The following is a 19,419-nucleotide window of genomic DNA, read 5'->3' on the forward strand; positions in this document are numbered from 1 at the left end:
TACTTTTAATTTATTCCCCAAATAATGAAATATTATTTTATATCAATTGAGAATACTGTTTAAGCATAAAAATTAGATTAATATTGATATAATTAAGAAAAAAAAAGTATTTTTCTTGCAATATAATTTTGAAAGAAAGCTTAAATTATAAAATAAAAAAATTAGGTATTTTAATGATATGTTTTTAATTGTTGTTTTTACATTGTTATTAGCTATACAGTCTGAGCTTTTGTATCAAATTCCTGTTTCTCTATTGTGTTTTCACTATAAATTTTTAAATTTTTACTAGTAGAAATTTTTCTCTTATGCTTTGTTCTTGTGTCTGATTTCAAGCACATTTTATGTCCTTTCAAAACAGGCCACTTATTTTTATTCTTCAAGTATTCTGCTGCTATTTGAATACTTTCCATTTTAGCTATTGCACTCCTATAAACACAAATACATAAATTGTTATATAAGGCAAAATTCTCTAACATATATTAATAGTATTAGAAATTTAAATAAATTATATATACATACTTAAAGTCTTTATTATAAGATTTTAATAAAGTAACATGGATACATCCAGGAAGGGCACCTCTCACTTCATGCGATTTTATACCATTTGCTATATTTGAGACGAATATCCTGTATATGCATATAACAAAATATAAATAATGCCACCTAATAAATTATGATTTAAGTGGAAATAATAAAACGTTCTTACGTTTGTGTCACTTTAATATCTGATTTGATTTCAGGCATAACAACTTTCTTCCTTTTAACCTTCTTGATTTTTTCTTTAAGTACAACAGCCCGTAACAGGTTGAGAAAGATTCGCTTGCCATTGACTGTTTTGTCCTTTGCAAGATTATAATTCGTTATTTTCTCCTCCACACTTGAGAACACAACACGACATGATCTACTGGACTGTCGTGGTAATTTTACATAAAAAGTACCCGTGAATAAACATTCAACATCTTTTTTATCCTTAATTACATGGGGAAGAGTCACACTCAACGTTCGTTCTCTTCGTTTCTTCAATTGAGATAACTGCATAATCTAAAAATTATTGTTTCTTATATAATTAAGATTTTTTACTTATATTTAAAAATTACAAAACTGAAAGAAAACAAATATGAATGCATAACATACGTATGTAATTTGAAAAAAGGTTGCGTTCACAATTAATTATTTTATAAAAATTATAAAAAAAATTACAACACCTCTTTTTCCTCTTTAATTAAAAACAACACTCGGCAATATCGAGTAACAACCAACAACATGTGATAGAAAAGTTGTAGGTTATAATATGTTATAAAGCGAAAGAAAATCTAGTTCACTTTACGTATATTATAGATTTTTTTTTCGTTTTATCACACACAGTTGGCTACCCTTGCGTCACTTTTAATATCGTTGTTAGCGATCTAGCGTAATGTATAAAGTCTATGGTTACAGCTGATGGAATTTTGATGCAGAAAAGCACGTGAGAATCTATCAAATTTCACGATGAATAAACATAAAGTAATAACAATTATATTGCATAGAATGTTTAGCAAGAAATATCCCGAACCACTCGCTGGGGTTCGTACGAAAATAAAAATAATGAAACAGGATGAACAGGATATTGAAAACTTTGATATTGAACATTTTGACAGTGAAGATTTAAGTGAATTCGAGGCGGATTTCATGAATGTTGGCGAAAGCCACAAAATGCACGAAAGGTATACACATTATATTTGTAAAAAAGAATTTTATACATTCACTCGATATATTTTTTAGATAGAATATAATGTATATATTTGCATTTATATTTAAATTTGACTTGCTTACTTGAATTTCTATTTGAAATTTGCTTAAAAAATTAATTATTCAATGTTAATTCAATATGATTTTCTACATATTAAGTATAAGAATTATTTGTTATATATATATATATATATATGTGTGATAGAGAGGATACATTTTATCAAATTTATTACAAGATATATATGTTTTTCCTTAGGGAAGTACAAAGAAACAAAGAACGTCTTAAACAACAGATTGTCAGTCAGAAGTATTTTAAAGAACAAGAACAACGTTTTCTTACATTTGCGGAGAGGGAACTGATTCGTAAATTACATGAATCCAATCCTGATGAATGGACAGTAGAGAGGCTTAGTGAGAGTTTCCCTGTTTTACCAGAGTCAGTACAAAAGATTTTATCTGCTAATTGGTCGCCAAAATCAGTGGAGAGAGTTATGAAGTATGATAATATGGTAGTGGAAAATTGGAAGAAATTTCGTGCTGGAAAACTTCCGGTAAGCCCGAGACTCAATGAACACCTGATGAAATTTAAGAACAGGAAGATTATTTTGACGGACAGAGAATCATTAGCAAAACAATTTGTTCCACCTGAGCCAAAATTTAAAAAACCAAAGAGTCAATTGTTTTCTAATATTATACAGTCTTATCTAGATGAAAAACAAGATGATAAAAAATTATTATCACAAGAGGATAATTCACACAAAGTGGAAGACACATTTGCTCATTCTAATAAAAATCAGAATTTATTGATCACAGATAACAAGAATGACAAGAATATATATAATTCTGTTGCTGTTAAAAATTCAGAGGAACTCACGTTAAATAAGAGACAGTCTCTTGCATTAAACTCGCATACAGATTCAGAGAAACATGATATATTGTCATTTGATAAGAAAAAGCAAAGCCAGAAGTTATTTACATTCAATGAATTTGTAAAAGTGAAGCTAGAAGATATACAAAAGGAATCTCCAGAAGAAGGTGTTACACTATTAAATCTATACAGGAAACAGATGGATGCTAGTCAGGAGACGCAAGCTGCATCCGATAATGCAATAATTAGCATGGAAAAGAATACAGAAATTGTACAAAAATCTAACGAAAGCCTTTCTAAAGTTTCTAAAAAGGAAGATAAACATTTTAATATTGCTGAGGTAGATGAGAACTTGGTAGGTACAAGTATCAAAATATGGAATAAAAAGAGAGATACAGAATGCGACTATGCTAAGCCAATAAAGATCACGAAGCATCTCTACAAACCAGACATGACTTATCGAATCAACGATTGTTATTATGACTCCGATGGCGAATTTTTGTATCGGGTTCCAGGTATACAAACCTAATTGTTACAATAGATTTATTAATGTATATAGTTAATCCATATTGTAAATATAATGTGCTAGATATTTAATAAAAGGAGACTTTTCTAATGTCAATTTATTAAATAGGATTTATGTTGTATCATACATAAATATATAGTTACTCTTTTTTGCATGTTTTTTTTATTTATTTATTTTATACTTTTTATAATTTATTTATATTTCATTAATTTAATTTTATTTATATTTTGTATAGATATATTTTCTCCTAATATTATAAAAAGACATAAACGTTTTGTATGACTAGACAAACTCGACAAGTTTGTGCCCTCTTTGTGTCCCAAATTCGTATGTCGCCATCCTTGGATGCACTAGCTAAATATAGGCATTCTGGATTCTTATGATAGGGCTCCCAGCATAAGGATGTCACCCACATCTTGTTTCAAATCATAGCTTTTCCTGTATGATATATATAAAAAAAAATAAATTTTTTTCTCTAAGAAACATTAAAAGTTTGACCAATTAAATATAATTTATGTTTACCCATTTGTTTGCCAGTGTGAGGATCCCATAAATAAATTGATCCATTTTTTCATTCAGAAGCAAGTTTAGAACCACAGGGTGACCAGGAAATATACAAGACCCAAATGTTATGTCCTTCACAAGTATAGTAAGGTGTTTGTGTGTGAATATCCCAGAATCTCTGTTGTATCATCAGAACCACTGACTAAATGCTTGCCATCCGGTGAAAATGCAACAAATATAACGGCTTCTTTGTGTCTTCTACAATGAAAAAAGTTTATAAAATATTTTGTCACATTTTTAAATATACCAATATAGCTATGTAAAATTATTATTAACAACTTTCTAAAGACCCGGTACATCTCGTGACAGCTCTGACTTTGAATACTGCTTGTGGTTAATACACAATTTCCACATCTTCACTAATGTTAAAGTCTTCGCCTAGAAATTTCTCCAATGTATCTGTGACCTCTACATTATTCACATAAAAGGCCAAAGGCAAAGATTCCTCTTGCTGCAGCAGCGCATTGCAAATATCTTGTAATTTATTTACAGTAACATTGACTGGCAACTCTATCAGACCACCAGGTAGAACTTTGCCAGTGTCTGATTTAAAACGAGAAGCAACTATCTTGACTTCAGCATCCTCTGAACTAGTCTTGTTCTCGTTAAGCTTCCTTTTAGTCATCTTGACAAAATCTATGTAAAGACACTGAAATTATTAATTATTAGATACATAAAGGTTACATGTATTCATATTTAATCACACAAAATGCTTTATCTATTGTTTCGAAAATAAAACTGGATTATATGAAACTCACGTTCGTGCTTGTAACAAGAATTGTTTTCTTATTTTATTTTATAAATTTATTTTATATATATAATTCTTTTATATATATATATTCTCTTTTTAAAATATATAAATTTATTTAATATATAAACTTATGCTAAAAGCACGTGTTTTTTCCATTTTACAGCTGTCAACTTTATGTCGATGGGAAAAAGAGCTAGACGAAGACTCTCTAGGGAATTTTTAAAATCGCGATTATGTTGTCATCTTTTTCTCGATCTTATGGCACAGTATATACAGTATATATAGTAGCGCAACTCGAAGCTAGACGAACACTCTCTAGGGAATTTTGAAAGTTGCGATTATGTTGTCATCTTTTTCTCGATCTTATGGCACAGTATATACAGTATATACAGTAGCGCAACTCGAAGCTAGACGAAGACTCTCTAGGGAATTTTTAAAATCCCGATTAGGTTGTCATCTTTTTCTTGATCTTATGGCATAGTATATACAGTATATACAGTAGCGCAACTCGAAGTTAGACGAAGACTCTCTAGGGAATTTTTAAAATTGTTGTTTGATGTTGTCATCTTTTTCTCGATTTTATAGTTAGAAAAAAAGATTAGAGATGGCGCTTTCGGCGCTTTCCAAAATTTTCGTGCTCTAATTTAATCTATATAAGGTCTATTCGTTTCATGGACGTAGGAAATATTTCCTACGTCCATGTAGAAGAAAATAGAGAATGTGTTGGAAAGATGGTTAGGTATCATTGAATGCAACAGTGACATTTATTGTGCTAATTTGCACATTAGATCGCAAACAATTCAAGATAACTTAAATAAAAAATAGAAATTGTTAAATTGTTTATTATCAAATTGATATAATGTTGAACATAAGGTCGACTGTTGGAGCCATACTTTACGTTGAACGGCATTTAAGTTAGTATTATATATACAAAAGAAAAAAATTAATCATTCAATCATACTGTTTAAATTATTTCGTTCGTTTGTTCGACTATTCTTGTTGCACTTATTCGTCATTAATTTTAGAATAATCATTAATCATGATTAAATTTTTTATAATTTTATTATTTATTAACGAGCATATCTCTTATTGTTAATATATTTAATATTATTTTTTATTGCAGATTATAATATTGTGGTTAATGGTTTTCATCAGTCTTGCACGCGATGTTTGAACCAGAGATGGAGAGAAAAGTATGAATTTACTTATACTTGCTTAAACACATCGAACGTTATATAATATGTATTGTTCTGTGTAATATCCAATATTTTAAATAATTATTCCTAAATTTATACTTACATAAAGTATCTAGTATCTTAAAAAGTCTCAATAAATAAAATAATTTTTAAAAATTAATTTATATATAGTATTTCAAATTTATTAATTAGTCTACTAATTCAGTGTTATTTTTATTACATTAATATTAATTTATATTTGTTTATCTGTTAGACATGGATTAACAAACAATCCAAATAAGTTTGGCCCATTGACTAATTTACCAGATTACACATTTAAAGATGGAAGACCTACCCCTCTTGGGATAAGACAGAAATCACGCTTAAATAAACAACGTGATTATGCGGTATGTGAAACAAATTAAGATTTTTTATTAATTTTTTATTTTTATTAATTTTTGTATATTTTTATTGTTTCCAGGCAAAAATTGTCAAATTGGTAGGAGAGGTAGATTATGCTGTTGAGAGACACGCCAAAATGCAGGAAGAAAAAGGACAAAGAAGACAACAAATCCTTGATAGTAAATTGAAACCCAAAGGAGATTTATTGCTTCGGAAACAGACGGATGAAATAAAAAAATAACTGAGTATGTATAAAAAAAATAATATACTTACATAAATGTTATTTTATATGATTGTGCTTACCTTCTATATTTCTATTCGTACGATCGATAATCGATGCAATCGATCAATAAATATGATCAATGATATATGTAGAAAATATATTGTATTCTAATATTTTACATATATTTCTCTATTTATATATACTGTAGTATATATTTATACAAATAATTTAGTTTTTAATTTTACATTATAATAACATATACATACTAAACTATCAATTATGTATTAACTCTTGAGCTCTAATTTTATTGTCACTCTCGATTGGCAAGTAACACCGATACATAGCCTGCTGATGTTTTAAGTAACTAAAATATTTCATTTTTTAATGGTAAAGAGAATTAAGAACAAGAAAAATTTTAATTCCCTAATTTTACGATGAACTTATTCTAATATTTTGGAATAAATATGTGTCATGTATGTATGTATATGTATTAAAAATTATATAATATATATGTTCAATGATATTGATAAAGCCATTATTCCAAGATGTAATTTAAAATAAAAAAGAGAATATATATTATATACAATATATTTTCTATTATAAATAACTCACGTTGCAAAATGTTGCCATTGTCATTGGAAAAGTTTTTCCCGCTGTAATGTGGAGCGGTTTTTTCGCACGGAGCATGATTAATATTAAATTTCTCGCTGTTTTTGGCTCCAAATTATACCACACATATTCATACGTGACGCGATGTATCTTTTCAGACTAAGAAAATATTATTTATATATACTAATTGATTCTTGAAATTAATTCAGCAAAACAAAAAGAATAAAATCAATTCTTTAGTCAGATCAGTTATTGAAATTTTATATATGTTTTATATATAATTTTTATATATATAATATATATAATTGGAATTTTATATATATATATATATATATTTTACATATATTTTATATATATTTTATTCATTGAATAGTTATAAATTATAATTTTTATCGTGTCTATTACAAATGAATCATCTATATATTATCATTAAAATCATTATTATTTTACTTACTTGAGTCACGAGAAATTCACCAACCGCACAGTAAAGACACATATGCATTAAAACACATACACTCGCTAAGATATATGAAGTCAATTGCATAAATGTCAAGTGACCTCCTTGATTAACAACCTAAATTATTATAAATTGAATTTGTGTTACACTCGGAAATCATTGTATGAAAAATACTGGTAAATAGCGAAATGCTGTTATGAAATGATGTTGATTTGATAAATACATTTTGCAATGTATATCTTTGCAGAAATATTGCACATTATCGATATTTGCATAATAAAATCATACTGTTCGATTATATTTACTTACGTTAATGATTAAAAATCCGTAAAGGCAGAATAATATTCCAAAGAGGAATAACAGGCCAAGCAGCATTAAATCGAACGTGTTATCGACGACTTGGATAAATCTATAATAGAAAGTAATAAAATTTCATAAATAATATTGTTCGTAAAATGTATATTTGCTTAAACATCATGTATCCTTGTATAATAATTAGCGTATAATCAGAGTTCACAGAACTATTGATTTATCAATAATACTAATCTATAATTGTTATAAGAACCTGATCAAGCGAACGTGATCTTTGACGTTGAACTTTAAAGCTGCTTTGAAATTCGGATTATTTCCCAGATTCAATAGTCGCAGATGCAGATTCTCCATCTGGCCACATATGTGTAAGATCAGTAGTCCGAGAAAATTGTCGATTCCGGTGTAAGAGAGACCAGATAAAGTCAGCGAGATCGCTTGTAACAGAAACGTCAGCTCGAATTGCGGACTCTTGGATACGTCGTGCAAGTAGTACGCTTGGATTAGCAAGGGTTTGTCAGGATCGGTGAGATTTGTCACATGCCTGAGCGTAAATCCGAACAATAGAGTTGGGATCGTGATCAGCAACGTGAAGAGTATCATCGTTCCTCCGCATAAAGCGAGCACGCGAGTGTTTTTGGCTCGTTTTAACATAGTTCTTCGTTCCTCTTTTACCTTCACTCTCATCCAGTCTCTCACGATCATGTCGATTAGCGACGATAGAGCTACAAAGGAAAAGAGATATATTAATATGTGATGATTCATGAAATTATTCTCTCTTGTCATTTTATTTTATAATTGCATTTTTAACATTCGAATGTAATAGTTGACTTTAGTAATGTATAGCTGTCCTGATTTTTGTTAAGATTTGCTTTAAAGAGTTTCGGAAATTAGCGAATTCTCTCATTTGCATACGAGTTGAATGAAATAGTGCAAAGAAAAAAATAATAGAAATTAGAAATTCGGATAAATATAATTTATCGAATAATATACCTTTTTTCTTACACCACATGATGGAAACTTTCAATACCGTAATCAACAAAGGTAGAGTGTATTGCAAATTATCTATCACTAGCATCATGTCACCCCATACCCTTATCAGTGACACTAAAGCCGGTATTGTCAGTACGAAAACCAACGTGATGACGTTGAATAGAAATCGAAATTTTGACAATAACGCTTCACGTGAGTTCTTGCTCTCCTGCGGCCACAGACCGACAATTGTCAACATGCTGCGATTTAGACCGATTGCCCATTGCATATCTATTTTAATTAATTGTGATCGATTAATAAGATCTCGATGTGATAAAATCTTTTACCCAACGTATCAACACGTTTCTCGATATACATTTTAATTTTTAAAGTTAATTGTTAATCATATACAAGATCAACAAAGTATATTTCGCGAAAGAAACAGAGAATTTGAATTGGACAAAGGCTATTAATTATCTCAATACTTTAATATTAATTCGTTTTAATGTTTTTGTACATGCGGATTATTTTAATAATTAAACATTAAACTCGATTAATATTTTTTGACAGAAATCAGCTGATTAAAGCGTTAATATGCCAATTAAATTTTAAAATAAGAATATATTATTTGCAACATATTATTATTTGAATTTTTATAATATATTATTATTTTAAACTTTAATTAGTAATAACTAAATGTGATTCTTAATTAGTAAATTATAGCTTTATTCAGCTGATTTCTCGATCAAAAAATATTAATCGAATTTAATCAAACTTTATATTATAAGTTTTATATATTTTTTTAATTATTATTCTTTTTAACACAATGCTGAAGAATGGCGCGCGCATAGCATTTTTCCAGTTTAATTTTATATATGAAAGAATCTTTTGACAATCGAAAGTATATAAATGTTTAAATAGAAATTAAGTAAAATTAAATAGAATTTAGATTAATCCGCGAATTGTTACGATACAGAAAAAGACTATTATATATTGAAAACTATTAATTGATAATATAAAAGAAAGAACACCGTTATATTCGTTTGGACGATCCATGACCGAAGGGACACTGATCTTTCTATGGCCCTCGATGCGATATCATCCCCACTTTCGAAATACCATTATCACGCATGTCCGACGAAATTCTCGAGAGAAACACGAAAGGTACATGGTACCTTCATAAATATTGCAGCACAACCGGAGAAAGAACATATGCACTTATTATTATCGTCTCGTGCGCGAACGTGTTCATCTGACAAAAGGGTTCGCGATGAATAAATTATAAAATGGCGAGTGCACGTAAAACGAGACCGTTCGAAGTTCATCGACTCGTATTATCGTTTCTTTTTTTCCCCCTTTTGTTACGGATACTTCTTAAATGAAGACTTGTAATCGCATGCATGTAGGAAAAAAATTTCTTACGCCCACGAAATCGTGATGGCACGAAACGAGCCAGGTTGAAAATTTCAGAAGACGCGTGGGAACGTCTGCAGCTTGTCGACGTTTTTTTGCGTTGCTAAAAAAAAGTTTTGCCTTGCTAAAGAGAAAATTATCACTTGTCCGACACTGTTGAGTCACAGTGCATTATTAACGAGTCTGTATAGATGTAGGGTCATTTTCATCAGACAGTCGAAATACAGACGTACAGCAGAACGGATAGGAAAGAGTGATAGTGACAATTTGTCAGTAATGTAATTTGTATAATTTATATAGTGAATGTAAACTGTGCGGATACATTTACAATAAATAAAGTATATATATAAAGTATATCTAAAATTATAAATATAAGATTTTTAAAGTGTTGCGAAATAATAATCGATAAGAAAAATCATGATTACAAGGCATGAACGCGATTAATTAGATAATGGTATCGTGAGAAAAATAGTTATTTTTTCTATTCGTCCAATTGAAAGGGGATATTCCAAGATATCATCGAATGCGCCGATGATTCTTAAATTACGCTCATTGTCAGTCGTAAAGAGAGGAATAAGAATTCGTCCCACGACGAGATGTGTCTGTTTTGCATATTTAGCGGGGCAAATAAGAAAACGACTCAAAGGAAAATCTTGGATGACGCATTAATGAGGTGGTTCGGCGGGATGTCGGACCTTTTAGTTCTATAGTCCTTAATTTGCTTGCTTGCGAACTCGGTAAAACGATAAAACGAGAGATGCAAATAAACTTTACGACACCCTTCGTTTCGGACAAGAATTTCTACGTAATATGTTCGTGTAAGATGCATCTTAAGTTTTGAAAGAGAGAGGCTGCAGATATCTCTTTAAAGGGAAAGAAATAAAAATATATCACAGAGAGAGAAATATTTATATTCCGAGAAAAATCAATTCTATAAAATGTACATCTTTGAAATTGAATATTTGTTTCCGTGCATACCTATTACTATACACAAATCTATTTCAAATAGATTCTATTATTAATTATTAATTTTTAGAATAAAAATTGCTTTGTGCGAATCGTGTTTATTCGTGGAAAAATGTTTACACGCGGATAAATGTTTTATAAAATGTATGTTTATGTCACACAATGTCACGAAAATAGTGACAAATTTGCATTCGTCACGTATAACGATGCTCACGTGCGGATACGTGAGCTACATGAAGAATTAATCCGAATACTCGTTATGTAATATTAATTATACCTCGTGCTTTTGTTACCTACATCTTTTTTTATCTGCCTTTTACGCGAGAATTGGAAGAATCAATGAATTAATTATAAGCCAATTATAAATTTATCAATAAAACTATTGATAAGAGATAAAAAAGAATGATCTTTTCGATGTAAGAATAAATAGAGTAGATGTAATTATAAAGTAACTGATAATGACAATTAGTGTTGTCTTATCGGGACTTAATTTTTGTGTAGAACAAGGTACAGGATACAGTGGGAATACAAAAATTTTCTTATTACAGTTGAAAGATAAATCTTTTTGCGAGAAACAAATATATTTTTTTTATTTTTCCGTTATTAATGTGTGCGAATTATAATAATAAGTGTCTATTGTACTTTTTTTTGCAGATGCTTACTTAATGCACTGCTGCGACTATCGTGAGATAGGATTTCGTATTGGCAGAGGCACGAATGTTGATGTTGCTCTTGGATGATCCCAGAGTATTTGGTTCATCGCACACAACCGCATAGCTGCCGCTGTCATTCACTACATTAATGTAATGAAGGATTCCTGTGCATAAAAAATAGTCAAAATTAACAGCTATTTCGACAGTTGTTTGTCAAGAAATGATAAATTAAAGTTTCAGCTATACGTGCTTATATATAATATCCTTTAATAAATAGTTTATCTCATTAGCAGTATCTGTCTCTTTAATTTTTGGGAACATGCAAAAATTATTATTTAAATTAATATTTATTATTTATTATTTATATTATTATTTATTATTAAGCACACGTGTGCTTAATGTTCTCATATTAAGCAAAATTAAGTTATATACTTATTTTTTTCAATATTTTCTTACCATTATTAACAGTCAGTGTTAAAGTACTTGACTGAACGGTGTTTGTTGGATTGTTAAACTCGATCACTCGACGGAAAATCGTTTCATCGGAATATCGTCTTCCAATCTCGAGATTTCCAATGAATCCAGCGGCATATGTATTGGGCATCAAACTTTTCTGTATAGATATGACATAAGACATATATTTTTTTCAATAATTACATATCAAGAAAATTTTCCAATAATATTTCTCCTCTACGAGATTTTACAGTAATTTCTTTCTTATATAAGATGTGCATAATATGCAGTAAAAGATTTATGAATTAATTTTTTAAATGCTTTCCCAGATGATCTTGTTAAAAAATGATAATTGACAAGTTTAAAAATAAATAAATATATATATATAATAGAATTATAAAATTGTAAAAAATTGATTCAATATTGTACATTAAAAAGCTAACAATAAGCTGTCAGAAACTTCTCTTTCAGACCTCGACATTAAATTCATCAGAGTTTAAAAAGTTAGAGAAGTAAGAATCCGCATCACATTATGTATGTTTTATAATTTATATATTGTATACTCTTTTGTAAAAGATAGAGAGAGAAGATTAAATTTAATCATTTAATGAATATTCACATAATTATTCACGGATTTCTCTATTAAATTTTTCAGATATACTTTTGACATCTCGCCACTCACCAATGCTGTCTTCGGTACGATATCCTCGTCGGCGAACTGGATCTGGACATTCTTGGTCTGGGACAGGTCGATGGCGGAGGACGCCTGCAGGAGCGCGAGGATCGCGACGACGACGACGATCGGGCGAGACATTTCGATACGGTTTGATCGGGTCGCGAGGTGCGTCCGTCTCTTTTATAGACCAGCTCTCTCAAGTGCCTCTCCGCCAAGGTGAGCGTGCCTTATCTGTACGGGTTCTTTTGCGATTCTCTACCTTGTGGCCCACCACCACGCGTTTCTCTCCCCCGCGGAATACAAATAAGGGAAACGCGTTCTGGTTCTCGCAGAGAGCCGTGCCTGGACAACGAATTCTCGCGCGAGGATGACCCTCGAAAAAAAGTATCGGCCGTGTTTATCTATTGGTATTCATGCCGTAATGCTCTTGGCGCATTACGATGAGGCTTCGGATGTACCCGTAAAAGCATGCTGCCCTTATCGGAATACATGCATAATTTCATGAAAGTTATGATCGTGTGATCCAGTAGTAGCGAAGCAGCACTTTGCTCTTTCAAGATTGTTATTAACTTCCTTGAATTGATAAATTGCAGACGTATGTGTTCTCGGAAATTATTTATCTTTTGCACACAATCGTAAATAGAAGATTAATATATATATCTAATATATAAAAAAAATCTGTGGCTTTGTGTTTTTAGAAAGAAATAAAAATAAGATATTGCGTAAAGACGCTTCAATATTTCTTTTTATACCTCTGTATTTCATATAAAATGAGCACGTTTATCAGTTATTTGTTTATAATTGAAGATTCTTTTCGTACATTTGATATATTCTATATTAATTTGTTCTATCAAGAATGTAATGAATTTTGTCTTTTGAGCAACATTTTTCAATTGGAAAAAGTCTCCAAGATACAGTCGATTAAATTTTGTTATTTAAATATTATTTTATTTTGCTTTTTAATTTTAATTTTTTCTAATTATTTCAGATTATATCATCATTATTATTTATAGTTGATGAAATAACAATATCATCAGTAAACTATGTATATATATATGTTACTTTTATACAAATGATATAATTATACTTTATGCAGTTAATATGTGTGTGGAATATATATTATAAACTATTTTAAATTACAAGTTTATAAACATATGCAGACTGACACGTACACAATTTCTTTTATATACACGTTTAAGGATAGTCTCAGAGGATTTAAGATTGCTATATTTTTTTAAAGTAAAAAGATAATTTATCATGAAAAATAAGATAATTCGATAAAGTTATTGACACATATTATTACTCAAAATTACAGTAAATTATTATCAATATCATGCTGAATAACAAATAGTTGTTTCTCACAAAAATTTCATTTACTTTTTACTTGTTTTTTTTTTTGTATAAATTGCTGTTGCATTTCGATAAAAATTAATACACTCTTAAACATAATAATTGAATATATATATAATTAAAAAATATATAATTTCAATATATATAATGATTTCTCTTGATTCCCTATTCATTTTTCATTTGTCTTATTAATATCTTTTCAGGCAACATATTTTATAATAATTTTAAACAGAATAAAACATGTCAAGATTGAATTAGTAAAATTAATTAAAGTCCTATAGAGGTTGTTAAATTAACTCTTTACTGCAAGATCATATAACTAAGAATAAATCAGCAAATTCACATATGACTCGATTACATAAAAACAATTCAACGAATTGATATAAATAAAAATAAAGTCGCCAACACGCGCGAAGTTCGATTAAATTTAAATCAATTTTAATCGATTTTATATCAACCACAATCGATCTTCGATCCGCGCTGACGTAAAAGTGCGAGACTGCCCTCTGCCGGAATGAAATAGAACTAAATGACTCACGAACAGTCGGTCAAGTCGTCGCTCAATGTCAAGAAGCACGCGCGCAGCTTTGTGCGGCGTGTTCGGTGCTCGCGAACTTGGCACCTTCGTCGAGGATGCCGTCGACGTTCTGATCCGAAGAAGATCATCGAGATCGTCGCGCAACCATGTCCCTGTACTTTCGCGCGCTGCCCGGTAGACTGTTGTCGCTCGTCAGCGGACGAAAATCGCTGTCGAAGCTCTACCGTCATCGGCTTCGCGAGCGACACGTCGAGTCGTCCGCCTTTCTGAAACAGGTACGTTACATCTGTCAACGAGATCTTGTTCCACGAATCTCGCGTATAGATCCTCTCCAAGAGAACGCGAATTTCGTTGAACGATGCTGACGCCGGAGAGCGAGTGTCCTAACCTTCGAACACTTACATAATCGCACGATTCTAAAGTGGGCTTTAGGGTTAGGTTATTTTAAATGCATATTTTAATGTTATTTTACGATGATACTCCGTGAAACGAAGCCTCGGCTCTTCCGTTAAATTATAATAATCGAGGAATGGTTAAATAACACATGTACGAAACGTCATGTTGTTGCAAAAATTATGCCGAATTGTTTGTTGATTCATGTAATATATGCTCTATAGAGTATCAATCTCTTTTTATTTTCATTGTAGAGAGATCTATGTTTGGAATGAATTTTTCTTTGGCAAAAATATCAAGCCTAACTATTTTTGTCAATCTATAATAATCTATAATATATATTCTATAATAATTATAATATTTCTAATAAAAAACCTAATAATTACAAATTAAATTTATAAACCAATTTAATTTTGAATAGAAGTACAAATATAAATATATATAATATAAATATAATAAATATAAATAAAGTAACAATAGTACAAATTAGGCCTAATATTTTTGTCATTTTTTATTCTACTTATAATTGATAAAAATATATTAATTGTCATATTTTGTTTCTTTTTATATTATAGTTGTTATGATAGCTATGTGCTAATTGTGTATATATAAAATTTCAGTTTTTGGGTACACAAAGAGCATTATCAGTAAGAGCAAATGCTACAAGCAAACCATCAACCATACCTTTTGTGAGTTGTACATTGCATTCAAATTTATCGCTTGCTTCTCTTGACACTTGTAGTCAATGGAATAAGAAGCTAGATAGGCGATACGTCGATGGCAAGATTAGGAGAGATACAATGTATTGGGACCAGAGCTCGCATAGGTTGCATAATAGGTTCCAAAGATCCATCGTTGCCCTCTCAAAAAGCAGAAAATACATAATTCCTATAGGATTCTCCTCGGACAATGTTACTGTGTTTCAGAGAGAAAACATTGTAGAAAATGATGAGAATAATTCGTTTCTAGATAATAATAGAATGATTTCTTCAGAAAGCTTACACAGTAGTTGGAAGTCAAATATCGACAGAAATATTTTATTAACCTCTGATGATAGCGTTTTAAAGACGAGTCCTCAACCACCACCATTGCAAGATAATGAGGGTAAACCATCGCAGGAACAGCTGCAACACATAGTTGATTTTCTTAGTCAAGATGTACGTTGGATAATTGACAGAATATTTCAGAATTATTGTACTTTTTTCAAAAATACAATAATTCTGAAATACTCTGTATGTGTGAGATTTTTTTATTAGATTTTATTTTTATTAAAAATTTTCTAATTGAAATATTGTTTGCAGTTACCAAAGCTGTTTGTAAAACCTCAGAATTATTCAATATATACTAAGGATCTAATTTTTATTAATAATATTAGAGGAGTGACAACAAGGTAAGAGCTAGTTTCAAGTAGAGTCAAGTATTTTAAGTAGTCGAAAATTTATAATATTACGAATTTCTGCAAAGTACATACGTTTTTGTGTACTTACAGGGGACTTATGAATTATGCAAAACAATTAATACTCTTGAAGATGATTGGTCATTTAAGATTTGCACATGTCGGGTTTGAAGTTATAAAGATCACAATGCATAGCGATGATGGTACTGTAAAGATTCGTTGGCGTATACGAGGTGTTTCAGGCTGGAAGGTGTTCTACATGTTTTGGAAATATAGATTTTGGAAAATACGAGATTCTATAGACAGCAATCACGAAATGTAAGTATACTATACAAACACATCAATATAGTAACAGTAAATCTTTTCATTAATTTTATCTTTAGCAAAATAGAACATTATTTAATTTTCAATTTAATGAAATATACAGTAATGATTGCAGAAATAATTAATATTTAATATGTAAGAATAATTCAAGCAAAGAAATATGTAATTATTTTAGATGGTATGATGGCTTCTCTACTTTTTATGTTAATGGCAATGGGAAAGTCTACAAGCATGTTGCGGACAAAGTGATGCCCGATCAAGACGTAGTTACGAAAAAAGATGACCTAAGCATTGCATCGAAATTAGCACTATTCAAAAGTTTTGCAAACATGTTTAATAATGCGACGAGAACTTTATTGAATTGAGTCCAGATTTAAAATTGCATTAATTGAAATAAATGATTCGGACGGCAATAATTGTCGAGCACTGAAATTGCATAATTTTATTCGAACTGTCACAACGAATTGCAACAAGAAGAATGCTTTTTTCCACAAATCGGCGATTTTGAGAATGTATACCAGTATACGTTTCCTTGCAAATGTATAACAATTATTGATAGTGAATAAGTGAGACGTATGAATTAAAAACATGTATATAAACAATATCTTGTATAATTAAACTACCTATAATATGTATAAGCTATCTATATTTATTTTTAGCAAGAGTAACGATCAAATAATTTTGCACTAGTATTTCTGTGTAAAGAAACAGATAGATTATATTAAAATGTGTAATATAACTGACAAATGTTGGAAAATGCATGAAAAAAAAATTTAACAAAATTGATATTTAATTTATATTAGTTGATATAATGATATCTTATTTGTTTCCCTTCTGGATTGTTAACACAAAACAATATTAAATGTTCCTTCAATATATGTATTTTTAAATATAGAATTTTCATAAATTTATAATTTTTGTTGTTTTAATTTATGATATTACTTTTAAAAAGGCATAAAGACAGAGTCATATTTAATATTAAAATGATTGTTATTATTTGGTTAAAATGGTTCTTTCATATTACTTTCTAAATTTCCAAACTTTTTAATCCAATTGATATTTTGTTACGTATAAATGTAGGAAATTCTTTATACATTTTTATATCTTATGTTTTTAGACATAAAAAAAAGTTTTCATAAACTTAAAAAAGTTTTTGCACAGCAGAATGCAAATACATTAATTGCAAACAAGACCTGTAAAGATAAAAATAAATTATAAGTAGTATATTAAACTTAAACATATTAAAATTCAAAGTGTTAGTCTTGTTACCTAAGTAATCGTCCATTAAAGTTCCGATGGCAAACTGAAAAATAAGTTATTTAATAAATTAATGTAATGCAAAATGATTCCCATTGTAAGTTTAATACTTACAATTCCTGTAGCATCAACTCTTGTACCCACTATTTTCAACCTAATTTCATCATCCGCTTGAATAACTACATCCTGAAAAATATATTTCAACTTGTTATTATCAGACTCTTAAAAATTTTTATTATAAAGCTCTGTGATATGACTTACTTCTTCCTTTGATTTATAGCAAGCTGGATTTACATTTGGACAAAATTGCATATCCTCTGGGATTGACTACAAAAAATTTAAAGTTAAGCTTCTAAAATCTTATTTTATATTGCAAGCACTATTGTTTTATTAATTAAAATCTTATGCACCATAATTTTTAAAATTTTATTTCTTAGTATTGTAAGTTTATATTATTTTATATATTATTGTAAGTTTATAATTATATATGTCATATGTATTTACTTACATGATGAGATATAAAACATGAGAGTGGACCTATTTCGGCAAACATTCCAACCTGCAAATATTAAAAGCAAAATTTCAAACAGGTGTTTGATGATTACCTTTGTGAAGGAATTAATATTCATATGGAAGAGTCTATATGTTTTCAAATGAAACATCTAGTTATACCTTATTCACTTGCGTTACAATCGCATCCAGCACTTCACCTTTGAATGGTCTGAATACAATGGCTTTGTATTTGACTGGATAAACTACGAAGCCTTGTCCTGGCTGTATAATTCCAGCTCCTATATTGTCTATCGTCGTGACTGCGACGACGAAGCCATATCTGTATAAAGATATGATTAAAATCGAAATTTTTGATATTAATTTTTTACGAATTTGTGATTACTTACTTTCCTGTACAAGTGCCTTCCACTTCTGTGTAAAGTTTCTGCTTTACTGTATCAAGTAATTGAGGACCAAAATACCGCGGATGCAACAGAATCTCGTGCTCCAACGAAATCTATTTAAAAAAATTAAATATAGCAATTAATATTTCATGCTTACATTTAAATTAAAAAATGATTAATAATAAAAATTATTATTAATAAATAAAATTAATTAATAAATTATTAGGAAAAATATGCAAAAATTAATTTACGTGATAAAACATGATGCACTTTTATGTCGCACTCAAGCGTAAACATTCTCACGCCCTTTGACTATATAAATTTATATAGTCAAAGCTCACGCCATATTACAAGCAGATTTTTAGGGAATTTATGTTGCCATCGATGCTTTAAGGCGCTTTTTCAAACATAAAGGCCCGAGCACAAACTTTTGCATACGCATATGCATAAGAAATTCGATTGGTTGAATTTCTTATGCATACGTTTATAGACTAATCAAATTTCTTATACATATGCGTTA

General features: G+C 29.7%; 7 protein-coding genes across 15 annotated transcripts; 2 read left to right on the top strand and 5 right to left on the bottom strand.

The window, feature by feature from the left end:
* Positions 1–167: 167 nt before the first annotated feature.
* Positions 168–1,308, bottom strand: LOC145943689 (uncharacterized). 2 transcript variants are annotated; one of them, XM_083051438.1, is made up of 4 exons: positions 1,206–1,308; positions 707–1,041; positions 520–627; positions 168–426 (listed from the first exon to the last, which is right to left on the bottom strand). In XM_083051438.1, exons 1-4 carry the CDS (start codon positions 1,263–1,265, stop codon positions 213–215), a joined length of 717 nt encoding a protein of 238 aa, XP_082907564.1. In that variant the 5' UTR covers positions 1,266–1,308; the 3' UTR covers positions 168–212. The 2 variants fall into 2 exon arrangements, with proteins under 2 accessions (XP_082907564.1, XP_082907565.1); XM_083051439.1 differs by having other exon boundaries at positions 169–426; positions 1,135–1,295.
* Positions 1,309–1,415: 107 nt separating this feature from the next.
* On the top strand, positions 1,416–3,227 carry LOC145943688 (uncharacterized). Of its 2 annotated transcripts, XM_083051437.1 has the most exons (3): positions 1,437–1,465; positions 1,527–1,703; positions 1,985–3,227. In XM_083051437.1, exons 1-3 carry the CDS (start codon positions 1,452–1,454, stop codon positions 3,123–3,125), a joined length of 1,332 nt encoding a protein of 443 aa, XP_082907563.1. In that variant the 5' UTR covers positions 1,437–1,451; the 3' UTR covers positions 3,126–3,227. The 2 variants fall into 2 exon arrangements, with proteins under 2 accessions (XP_082907562.1, XP_082907563.1); XM_083051436.1 differs by having other exon boundaries at positions 1,416–1,703.
* A 39-nt stretch (positions 3,228–3,266) lies between these two features.
* Positions 3,267–4,613, bottom strand: LOC145943690 (notchless protein homolog 1-like). The gene is made up of 4 exons (XM_083051441.1): positions 4,445–4,613; positions 3,966–4,335; positions 3,645–3,884; positions 3,267–3,560 (listed from the first exon to the last, which is right to left on the bottom strand). Exon 2 carries the CDS (start codon positions 4,309–4,311, stop codon positions 4,021–4,023), a length of 291 nt encoding a protein of 96 aa, XP_082907567.1. The 5' UTR covers positions 4,312–4,335; positions 4,445–4,613; the 3' UTR covers positions 3,267–3,560; positions 3,645–3,884; positions 3,966–4,020.
* Positions 4,614–5,118: 505 nt separating this feature from the next.
* On the top strand, positions 5,119–12,861 carry Mrpl52 (mitochondrial ribosomal protein L52). 5 transcript variants are annotated; one of them, XM_083051199.1, is made up of 5 exons: positions 5,119–5,351; positions 5,561–5,630; positions 5,887–6,019; positions 6,094–6,259; positions 12,725–12,861. In XM_083051199.1, exons 1-4 carry the CDS (start codon positions 5,297–5,299, stop codon positions 6,253–6,255), a joined length of 420 nt encoding a protein of 139 aa, XP_082907325.1. In that variant the 5' UTR covers positions 5,119–5,296; the 3' UTR covers positions 6,256–6,259; positions 12,725–12,861. The 5 variants fall into 5 exon arrangements, with proteins under 5 accessions (XP_082907325.1, XP_082907321.1, XP_082907323.1 ...); XM_083051195.1 differs by lacking the exon at positions 12,725–12,861 and adding an exon at positions 11,618–11,754; XM_083051197.1 differs by lacking the exon at positions 12,725–12,861 and adding an exon at positions 7,551–11,629.
* On the bottom strand, positions 6,301–9,734 carry LOC145943586 (odorant receptor Or2-like). Its single transcript, XM_083051201.1, has 7 exons — positions 9,616–9,734; positions 8,606–8,875; positions 7,869–8,337; positions 7,613–7,712; positions 7,301–7,420; positions 6,850–7,005; positions 6,301–6,601 (listed from the first exon to the last, which is right to left on the bottom strand). The coding sequence occupies exons 1-7, from the start codon at positions 9,638–9,640 to the stop codon at positions 6,548–6,550; spliced, it is 1,194 nt and encodes a 397-aa protein (XP_082907327.1). The 5' UTR covers positions 9,641–9,734; the 3' UTR covers positions 6,301–6,547.
* On the bottom strand, positions 11,526–12,885 carry LOC145943584 (uncharacterized). Its single transcript, XM_083051194.1, has 3 exons — positions 12,752–12,885; positions 12,073–12,229; positions 11,526–11,780 (listed from the first exon to the last, which is right to left on the bottom strand). The coding sequence occupies exons 1-3, from the start codon at positions 12,881–12,883 to the stop codon at positions 11,626–11,628; spliced, it is 444 nt and encodes a 147-aa protein (XP_082907320.1). The 5' UTR covers positions 12,884–12,885; the 3' UTR covers positions 11,526–11,625.
* Positions 12,886–14,208: 1,323 nt separating this feature from the next.
* Positions 14,209–19,274, bottom strand: Rpb7 (DNA-directed RNA polymerase II subunit RPB7). 3 transcript variants are annotated; one of them, XR_014426572.1, is made up of 10 exons: positions 19,151–19,274; positions 18,903–19,012; positions 18,676–18,835; positions 18,512–18,562; positions 18,265–18,330; positions 18,118–18,189; positions 18,016–18,049; positions 16,029–16,150; positions 15,711–15,888; positions 14,209–14,899 (listed from the first exon to the last, which is right to left on the bottom strand). XR_014426572.1 is itself a non-coding variant. In XM_083051550.1 (9 exons), the coding sequence occupies exons 1-9, from the start codon at positions 19,160–19,162 to the stop codon at positions 15,769–15,771; spliced, it is 747 nt and encodes a 248-aa protein (XP_082907676.1). In that variant the 5' UTR covers positions 19,163–19,274; the 3' UTR covers positions 15,629–15,768. The 3 variants fall into 3 exon arrangements, 2 of the variants coding, with proteins under 2 accessions (XP_082907676.1, XP_082907677.1); XM_083051550.1 differs by lacking the exon at positions 14,209–14,899 and having other exon boundaries at positions 15,629–15,888; XM_083051551.1 differs by lacking the exons at positions 14,209–14,899; positions 15,711–15,888; positions 16,029–16,150 and adding an exon at positions 17,163–17,939.
* Between the last annotated feature and the right edge of the window lie 145 nt (positions 19,275–19,419).

The sequence above is a fragment of the Prenolepis imparis genome, unplaced genomic scaffold (assembly GCF_030444845.1).
Source record: "Prenolepis imparis isolate NDT839.2.m4 unplaced genomic scaffold, iyPreImpa1.0 SCAF_12, whole genome shotgun sequence".
In the NCBI taxonomy this organism is placed as follows: Eukaryota; Metazoa; Arthropoda; class Insecta; order Hymenoptera; family Formicidae; genus Prenolepis; species Prenolepis imparis.